General features: G+C 38.9%; 1 protein-coding gene across 1 annotated transcript in view; it reads right to left on the minus strand.

The window, feature by feature from the left end:
• Nucleotides 1-9,466, minus strand: part of LOC139121210 (arrestin domain-containing protein 2-like) — a 47,661-nt gene extending 38,195 nt beyond the window's left edge. Inside the window, exons 1-2 of the mRNA XM_070685910.1 lie at nucleotides 9,157-9,466; nucleotides 1,302-1,424 (exon numbers count right to left, since the gene is read on the minus strand). Of these exons, the coding sequence (XP_070542011.1) occupies nucleotides 1,302-1,424; nucleotides 9,157-9,277 (244 nt within the window). The 5' untranslated portion in view covers nucleotides 9,278-9,466. The remainder of the gene's footprint in view (nucleotides 1-1,301; nucleotides 1,425-9,156) is intronic.
• Nucleotides 9,467-10,943: the final 1,477 nt, after the last annotated feature.

Here is a 10,943-nt window from a genome sequence, read left to right on the forward strand (position 1 = left end):
AGCTGTTTACCAACTCATCTATTTTGTGTTTTCACATTTAATTTTGATCTTAAAATTCGATTAAAAGAGATAAAAGTAATTTTAGACTAAAATAACCTTTTAAGAGTATGTTACACTGTCGACAGTCCCTTGTGCCTTTTCTGTCTCTTATTGGTGTAGTCTCTTGCACATACGGGGAGGGGGTAATCGCAAGCGACAGCATTGCTCGTGCCTTCGGCCTTCGGTTATACCCAGCTGCTTTCGGAATGCCCAGCTCGCGCCTTCTGCGCTACGCTTGCGATTCCCCACGCCGTCGTATGTGCGAGAGACTACGCCAATAAGAAACAGAAACGACACAAGGGACTGTCGACAGTCTACGTCTAGGAGTACGTGTAATTTTTGAATAATAGGCAGCGCCCAATTTATCAATATTCAACAACGATACACATATAATTATTATGTTGAAACTGTTCCCTAAACATAGAATATATTCAACACAACATTATTCACTCAACTCTGTTTAACGTTTTCTTGCATGGGAAAATTTAGAAAATGTAGTTTTAAGAAAATTGCCCTATTTCTCTCGACAAATATTGGAAGAATACAGAAAATTTTCTTAATCGATGATAACATTTAAAATTTAGTTACTTTTATAAAGTAAATAATGACTGCCTTTAATATACAATTTCGTGTCTTCATTTCCACATTGAAAGGCGGAAGTTCTTCAGCTCAAAGGAAAAAGATTTTATCTTCTACTTGCTTATTGTTCAGGTAAGCTGAAATACTATCTCATCAAAATGTACAAAATCGGACCATAGACCCTCGAGGGTCTATGATCGGACGAACAAGTGGCCAACTGGGAAATGTGACAGCCAAATTGCCTCATTTTAGGAGAAAGAGAAATGATAAATAACTTCGGAATACTGACTCTCGGAAGAACGTGACTCGTCGATTTTCTGGGAAATAAGATGATTTATACTCCCTGGATCCATTTTTCCTAAAACGACTTCTAAGCAGGTTTGAATTAACACACAAGAGAAAGATATGGAGCTGTCAGATATCTTTCCCACAGCACTAAATCTGAGACATCATCTAATAAAAACGAGATGAGAGTCCGCCCATGAAAGGGTACGGGAACGGACTGCATTGGCATTTATCATGTCTTGACAAACAACTACCTCTTATGATGAACCTAGCTTTTCTAACAGAGTCCCCAGCACTGAGTAGTAGGACGAAAACTGGAGATGGTGTTAGGTCAAGTAACCTTTGACCCAGAATGCCATGCTGTCGCAGTAGTAATTGTGTCATAATTCAAAACTTACCATTTTCCAGTAACGTTACCACGTGGTCAAAGTACATCTCTTTGGCATTGCATTGTGATACCCTGCCATCGATTTCTTCTGACCAATTGACTTTTACCATTCCAATAAATCTAGCTTGCATACCTGAAATATTACAAACATGGCAATAAATTATATTTCAAAAGCTCTCCAAAGCAAATGACAACTTGAATAATGCAAACACAAAATTTCTGCTTTAGGGAGCACGTTATTAATCACCAGGGTTCTTGGCAGGCAACTCAGTAACATGTATCAAAATTCACATAAAAAGTTGCATAATGGGATTTAACTCGTCTATCTCATCTTTTAAAGGCGGAAAAATCTGGCGCATTGATTTGAATTCATACATTGCAAATGACGACCCAGTCCAGCAGTAAACGCACGTCGGGCATGCCACAAGCCACACACGACTTTGTATGATTGTCCTTTGCGCAATATACATGGACATCACTTCTTCACGTATCAAAATTCAAAGGTATATACACATCAGTATTTAATCTCTCTTTCAATCTGATAGAGGTTACTCACAGAGTTTATTATGTAATTTGTGTTCTGAATTGTATACAGTAATGCCCTTTTGATCAGAGAATCAATTTTCATTTAGGTCATGTCATTGAACTGACCCTATCGTGTGTACCGCAATGAAACTAAAACTAAGCATGGAATCGCGCTACACATTCTCAAATTACCCTGTACTGGGAGCTGACATTTAGAAAGCTTACATGTCGACGTTCACTTCCCATCGCAAAATACTGGCGTAAAGTGCATTTTATCATTCTAATTTTGGAATATTTAACTTCTTATGTAGCTAATGGCGGTAATGGCAGTGATGATGATGATGATGATGATGATGATGATAATGATAATGACCATCATCATCATCATCATCATCATCATCATCATCATCATCATCATCATCATCATTACTATCATCATCATCATCATCATCATCATCATCACCATCATCATCATCATCATCATCATCATCATCATCATCATCATCATCATCATCATTATCATCATCATCACATTATCATCATCATCATCATCATCATCATCATCATCATCATCATCATCATCATCATCATCATCATCATCACATTATCATCATCATCATCAATAACAACAACACTACCATCGCCATCCCCATCGTTGCCGTCATTATCATCACTACCATTACCACAACTTATCCTAATATCGAAATCAGGATAACATGGAGGCCTGTTTGGGGACCGTTTTGTTCCCTTTCAGCTTTTCAGACAGTTATTTAATTACATTATTAAAATTGATTTTAATAATATATAATTACCAATTGGGGATTATCAGGCTGGTTTTATACATAGCATGGATCCCTTCATTAGCGGCGATAACTAATTCTAACACCTGCTATCTGTTTTGGTATCGCTCATTTAGTTTTTGCCGGCTTATCACGTTAAAAGTTTGTTTAAAGGGAGGAGGGTCGTCGGAATTGCACTAGTACTCAAAGGTCGTATTGGACCCATACGAGCAATGTAAACACTGTATCCAAGGTACGTTGGCGATTGATGAAATTAAAATATGTTTGTATAATGTACATCGTAAAATTCAAATGTTGAAGCTATGTTGACCTGGTGCATCAAGTTGTAGTGTATGAAATACACTGTCTACAGGCGCACAGGCGCATTTCTGACGACTAGCGACTCATCCATTTAGATAAAAGGTAAGATATGTTACTCTGCGGGATCGCTGGGCTCTGGCTAGACTAAATGTATCTTTAAACGTAAATTTAGATTAGTCTTATTTATTTTCAATCGATTTTAACCATAAATGACTGAGAAAAAGAAAAATATGTGAAACAAAAAACAGAAGAGTGGGTGTTATTTCACCTTCTATCACAGAGGTTAGTAAGTTAGTTTATTTTTTCGTTTTTTGTTCACTGGCATTGTCAATTTCTTGTCAATGGTCTGAGCTAAAAGTCTAGAGTAAAGCATGCTTCAAAAAACGTGATATTCAATGCGTGTTTTAGGACTGGCTAAAATGATAAACAGTGAGCTAAAATCGTACATGTGATCTGTTCCTATGCTTTTGCACTGTTCTCTTACGTGACACATACCGTCTAAAGATGTATATATTTCCATTTAAAACCCAGGATTTAACATTGTTGCCTTTCATGTCATGACATACCACAGCATTTGAAAAGCATCTGTTAGTGTTTTGTTTTCCGGGGGTAGGGTATGTAGAAGTATGGCTGAACATCGGTGTCCTGGTCGAGTCATGACTGTCCGATAAATTGCTCAAACGATGAGAACACTGTTCACAGTAAATTTATATGCCGTGACCCAAATCATTCTATTTACGGTTGACAAGCCATTAGTGTAGCAGTATCTACCAGACGGGTGGTGAGCATACATACTTTTACGGATGTCTATAACATGTCTCCAGTAAAGAATCAAATTACGCTTTGAAGTTTACGATTTGGGCATGATATTTACGCAAGCCGAGCTAGCTGACACTTTAAAACATTTCCTCTTGCTTCTGAGTCGGAACATGCGTCCATTTTCGGTTCCTAACCACAAAATAAGCATCTATGAACCTCACAACCGATTAAAGAAATTGGGAAAAACCTGAACCCTTCGGTACGAAATCTGACATGCATCCCAAATCACACAAAACAGGGACACTACAAATTTTGGAATACAGTTACTGATGGCAATATTACTTCGCAAAGAAGGTCCAATCTGAAAATGTTGTCATTAGTTTAGAAGGCTTAATGTGGAACGTGTCTTCCCTAATCTTTGCATGTCAACGAACTAAAAGTGTCTGAAATGAGGTCAGTTGTTACTTTCTGACTTAGGCGTTCTGTCGCCATTCCAGAGACACGCGCCGCCTAGATCTATAGAAGCGAGTGAATACGACGACTGTCCGATTCACTTGGTTTGCTTTGTCTTTTTTTCGACAATTAGAAATCTTCGATGGGAGGAAATATTGGTCATTACGTGTGACTCTATCAACAGCTCAACGCTCCGCAGACTGAGGGTAATATTCGTCAAGAGACTATGTCTTTAAAAAAATCTGGCAATTTGCCATTGTATTGCATTCTATAAAGCATCGTTCAGAAACAATCCCCAGTAGGTTTTTACAAATGAAAAATGAGATGTGGCAACTTTAAGAATTTGCCATATATTTTTTTTAGCGATCTGGATATGTTTTAAAATTTAACGAAGTGTCACTCATGTTTTCTTCGATAGTTCCATGGGGTTGGTTAATTTTTAAAAGTTTCCCCCAGAACGCATCTTGATCTAACCTTTCAGACTTCTCTTTTCGGGATGTATAAATACTTTAAAAACGATGAAATAACGCGTACATCAGAGAATGCTTCCTTGACATGATACGAAACGATGTCGAACCAATATGAAAAATAGCAACGCAAAGCTAATGTTACTAATGTCTGAGTATACTTTTTACAGTAAAACTGCCGCATGAATGATGTGCGCTGACTGACTTCCGTCGAAAACCAACGACTCGACGGAATGAAATAAGTTCACACAAGGTTAATGCACTCAAGATGTAACTGTAGACAAATGAGTTTTAGCTCGGCATCCTTCCCAATGTTGACATGGGAATATTTACTCTGTATGCATGATGGCATTGAATGGTAATATTTGACGTCATAGGTTGCGCGGTTGATGATATTCTAGAATTTCGTGTCACCTTTTTCTCATTCACTCCGTAAATGGTTTGGTTTAGGCTAAATTGTTTGGATCATGGCCCAACATGGGTGACACCCCTCCCTGGTAAATTTTGGGCACGATATTTTGAAAGTCAATTTTACTTCAAGTAAACCCTTCAGTTTTTTGTTTTATCATAGGTAATTCAATATAGGAAAAAATGTGTGACTGGAGAGAGAAAGTGACGCTTTGTCGCAATTGGTGAGAATCTCTTGTTATTCTCACTGCTGGCAGTGGGGCATTTTGAATTCTCACTGGTGAGAAGGGAGAAATGCACTCCTTGGTGAGAATCAAGGATGGTAACAGATTATCACTGGTGACACTCGAAATTCTCACCAGGCCTATATAGTCAGAATGGTCATTTTCTCTGTGAGAATGTATCCTAATCATCTAATCGTCATACAGGTGAGAATCAACCAGACTCACCATTCATCGGCCCGGGAGCATTAACCAGATTGATCCTCACCAGTGAACAACAAGTCTAGCTGATTCTCACCAACGAACGACGAGGCTTGTTGATTCTCACCAATGAAATGAGTATGGTACATTCTAACCGTGAAAATAACCATTGACACTGTGCTCGGGGGGACTTTCCAGTCTCACCGGTGAGAATCTGTTATCATACTTGATTCTCGCCAAACAATGCATCTCTAGCTGCTCACCAGTGAGAACTGAAAAATTGTTACTGATAGCGGTGAGAATAACAGTGATTCTCACCGATTGCAAGAAAGCCCCATTTTCATCTCCAGTCTCGTAATTTATTCCTACTGTGATTGGGGCGTTTAGATGTTATTGGCCGTTAAAATGCGTAACGACTACAGTGAAACTAATGTATTTCACTTTATCTAGCTAATATCTACTACACATCCCAGTACCCAGGGCATACGAACTACAGTCTACTTTGTAACACGATGGGATTCAAAACTTGTCTTGAAATTTCTTCAAGGGGAGGTTTCTGCTATTCTGGCTCAAGGCCAAATCTATGTTGAGTTTCCTTTAAATAATGTGCCGTTGTTGTTCAGTCTCTCTGTGCTTTAGTGTTGATGTTTTTGAAAGGGTCTCGACTGATGTTTATCGGTTCGATCAAGACTAATATACGAATGATTGGGAAGATCTCATGGAGTATCTCATCGCACCACGTCCCTAAGTATCGGTGATTTTCTCACCACCAGCGTTGCTCTATTCATCCGTGTACATATTGAATGGGGACATCATGACGCTCTCCTGTCCGTGCGACAACTTTTCTCTCGAAGTGACATGCACTCGCAGAGTGTACCTATTTTCTTAATCAAGAAGATAGCATCTGTTCATTTACTCGATGCATATCGAGCCAACAATCCTCGAAACAACATCCATGCTATAATCAGTCCTGACACGGTTAGACGTTACCACGCCTTGAAACATGAAAGTCATGACACAACATTTTCTCGGGGTACAAATGTTACTCACGCCCACCCAATACGGTCATTTGTTGCTGTGCTTGGCTTTCCAAGGCGAACTATAAAACGTCTCCTCTCTGGAGGTCAAAGTTTCGCCAATCTGAGCTGCATTAGCGTTGTATTGATAACGTATCAACTCTTCGATGAAACACTAATGCCATTTTAAATGCACCATATTGCCTTTTGTGTCAGGGACGGTGCCTCATCCATTCACAGCGAGTGTGTGTCTGGCGGAAAGATCCCAGGTCACGCCACGAATGTTATTCGACACTAAACAGTAACGTGGGTGAGCTGTTGATTAAAGAGGAATGCTAATAAAAGATCGTCAATGGTATTTTTGTGATCTTCACTGTGTAGGTGCGCTGAACATAACGAAACGCTAATGATGAACTTTGAGTCAATGATGCATTTTTCTGCATAAGACAAGTTAATCGACCATCATTTTCTATGCTAACCTGGGGTTTCCTATCTAAAATACCAGAAAATAAAATAAATTCCAGTTTGCAGGTAGATAATATATTCAGTGTTCTTACTTCTTTGCTGGTATTTTTGAAAATGACTCTGACTGCCCATAGATTGTATTATCAAAAAATTGTGAGATTTTTTAAGTACAAAATTGCGCTCCTGCAGTTAAATCCTCCCTGAACTTTGGGTCAATGCTCTCCCTCATCTTCAAGTTGACACTTTGCATAAAATTTTCACCGAGTCTTCGTAAAACACATTTCGGTACAATTAGACGGATCGAGGTGTTTTTATGGCGTGAGCATGTAATTAGTTGTAAGCTGATATAGTCTAGTTGCGTTGCAATTTCATCTTGAAATAAGCATTCAATTTTCAGTTCGTTTTAATCCATTTCACTTAAACAGTATCAGTCGCTAAAAAAAATTACAAAGTACTACATATAAGGTATCTGAATTATACAAGTCCACTGGATTTGTGTATGAGAAACGAGGTTTTTGTTGTTTTTTAGCTTTTTTGTAGTTTCTGCATCATTACAACTATATTGTTGTGACAGTCACTATATATGCATATATATTCACTAGAAAAGTACATTGTTTTAAGACTAAATTTTATCCAAGAAAGTATGATTCTATTTCCCCTCCTGGGGCACTGAATGCAAATACCCTTACAAGACAGATTAAGTGGATTACCAAGCTTAACAGAAAATACAAACATTACTAACGACAGATATACATCATCGTCTGAAGCTTATATCGAATCACGAGATTATGTGCCGCCTTCATCAGAACAAGAAAACCTGATTAGATTTTCTTTTCGCTGATTCTGTGACAAGCTGTCGTGACGATTTTATTATTTCGCATCAACGTATTGGTGAAAACATTGGTTAGCTGACTGTACAAGAGGCAGAGATATTTTTGCCTGTCTGAAGACATTTATTTGTGAAGGAAAGTGCGTCTTCTACGCCGCTTCTGTTGTGTCAATAATTGTACAGCAGTATGGTGCACTCAAAAAAAATCCAGTCACTGGAAATAAAGATTAAATGAGCAGATACACCGATGTCTTTCCCCAATGCAGGAAGGTCCGCCATCATATAGCCTAAGTGCCGTCTTAGATTTTATCGAAATGCAATTGTATTGCCGGTCATCCGGGAAAATCAACCTTTTAGTAGAATTCAATCCTCGCTTATATGAAATAAAAGAAAAATAATTTACATAGTATGTTTGAAAATGTTGTCATTGGCATTATGCCGTGCATGTATTTCTAGAGCTTCACTTCTATTTCGTCGCCTTGGAAACAGATCTGCAGTCCTCTCTAGTCGTTGTATCCTTACGTTGTTTGTCTGGCTGTCTGTCCGTGTCTGTCTACGGATAAGCTTACTGTCTCTATATCTGTCTCCCTTCCAGTCCGTGTCTCTCTCCATTTGTCTACCTGCCTACGTCTATCTCAGAGACTTTTTGATATCGCAAAAGATAAGAGTCGTCAGATGCTATAACAGTATAGTCAAGCTTACTAGGTAAAAAAAACATTCACGAGATTCATTGCCAAATGCTTGTTTCAGTTCAAGGTCACGGCTCTATTCGGAAGGCGTCGTGACGTTCCATTGCTTGTTTTGTTTACATAGATATCGTCATAGGAGAATGTCAGTCGGGGCAAACTCATTATAGCGACTGAAATTTTACTCAAGTGGCCCAAAGTCTGTATCATCGTCATCTGGAGTGTAAGGGTCCAGTCCCCACGAAGCTTTGAAACAGACGCAAAGCATCGTTGAGTAAAGCAGAAAATCGTAGTAAGATGATCACGAACTGATAATATATGCTCACTTCTTCAGAGGAAAGATGGGGCCGATAAGAATAATCACTTCCCAGAGGCCACGTCCCTAAGTGTAAGTGAAACAACGCTGGGTCACTCATAATGTCTCGGGTGCAATTTACAGGAGATCACAGACTGGCTGCGAGCTTGGGCCCTGCAGAACAGCCAGTGGATTGTGCGCTCGATATAGGCTTGCACATCTGCAGGCAAATCTCCCCACGTACATACAAAAAATGCATGTTATAAACGTTGATTGCTATATTAAAATGGTTGCATCGCAAGACCAGCATGGTGTCTAATCTGCGTTACTATGGGGGAAAACCGATACCGGCGATGATCCATACCCATAACACAGAGTCTAGATCATATTAATAAAACTACAGGAGTGACTTATACAAGCATAGAGAACGGTAACCATACCTTTACAGGGAAACGACTGCGACAACTCCACAATCACTCGACCTGACACCTCGTCTCCGGAGCTGAAAACATCCCGGTTGTCGTCCAAAAGGACGCGAAAGGTTTTCAAGTACGGCGGCATAGTCCTTTAGAGTGATACGCTCGTGCTCTCTTGTGATGGACGGCAGCTAACACCCTACAGTACCGCCGATGTAACACGAGCCGGCTATCTGGGATGATTTTCACGGGCTCCAATACAACAACACTAGGAGCAATGTTTGGTATGCCGTGTCCATCACGCTCACTATCGGCGCTAAGCGGATTGAACTACGCATGTCTGTTAGCGTACAGACTCGTTTCAATTGAGACATCCTGATACACGACTGCCAAAAATATCTTGCTTTGCAAATTGTACCATGTGAGAATTATCGTGCGAATTTTGAGTCCATGAATCCTCAGGGGAAAATGCATTCTGCTCCCCTTTCGATCACTTTATATTTTTACTCTGTGTACATATTTAAACCAGGCAATCGAAAGACTAGATGAAATATTCGTTATATTTCACATGTTCACAATTCAGTGAATTGATCACTGTGTTCGTTACGATGAAAACATCGGTTGCATCGTGTACCCAACATCTAACCAATTTGTGTCTCTGTTTTTCAGGACTTTGCTGCCATCTTCAATGCGAGTACAAATAAACAACTTTCGTTCATTTAAGTTGCAATTATGCCGACAGGAACATTCTGGTTGCTGTAGAACCATATGCATTTCCTTAAAAATCAAAAAAATATGCAATAGTTGTTTTTTTCTAAATTCTCGATGTTTTCCGTGTTAAGAACTGTCACTTAAAGTCGCGTTCAGGTTTTTATGGATTCAAGAACACCTAAAAGAACAGGTATTTTCGAGAGTAAAACTTGTTAAAGGGTACCAATCAAAGGACGACGAGTCGGCAAAATCTGGCTCTGTGCCAATCTGTTAATGGTCATATTTTCCCCACGGATTTAAACACAGTATGATGTCTCGATATAAAATGTACCGACACGCTTCAATATTTAAGTCTGTTGTTATATTTTATAATGCTCTGCGGCATATATTTGTGTGTGAGTGAGTAATTCGGATGGTTTGCATCCAGGTGAAGAACAATAAACTTAATATTCATTTAATAAAACTAATTAATTAATTATAAAATATTTCGACAATTATGCATATTTCGTTAAAAATTATAATCATTTTGTCTTTATAGTATTGCATTCGTCTCTAAAAATATGACTGTCAAGCTTCTGTCATTTGTATCTCAGGGTGTTTATTTACATAGAACCCGCAATTTATTGTGCGCTTGTAACGTATGATATTTATTTTTAGTGTGACTAAATAAAAACAACTGTGAATTATGACTCGTAGAGTGAGATCAGAGCGAAACAAGAATACATAACAAACATGAACACATGAAAATATCACACAATATACTCTGCGGGGTCAGCTCCGATCAAGTTCACATTTCTACTGCGTCAGAATGTGAAACTTCCATTTCACTCTCTACTAGCTGTGGTAGTCTCCAAATTATTGCCAGACACATAAAGACAAAGCATCCGACACATGAACGCTACACGCGACAAACACAACTGTCACAAAAATAGTTTCGATGTTGGGCGTTACCTCTCCCCGATACGTGAATTCCTTTCCGGGTTTTTATTAATAATTCCAATTCTATGCTCAACACGGAATCGGGCAAAAGGCGCTACAGTCTTTACCGTTATTTCATGCACATATTGTTGGTTATAATCTTGACATGTAATATGCTAATT

Source organism: Ptychodera flava, chromosome 21 (genome assembly GCF_041260155.1).
Source record: "Ptychodera flava strain L36383 chromosome 21, AS_Pfla_20210202, whole genome shotgun sequence".
Classification (NCBI taxonomy): Eukaryota; Metazoa; Hemichordata; class Enteropneusta; family Ptychoderidae; genus Ptychodera; species Ptychodera flava.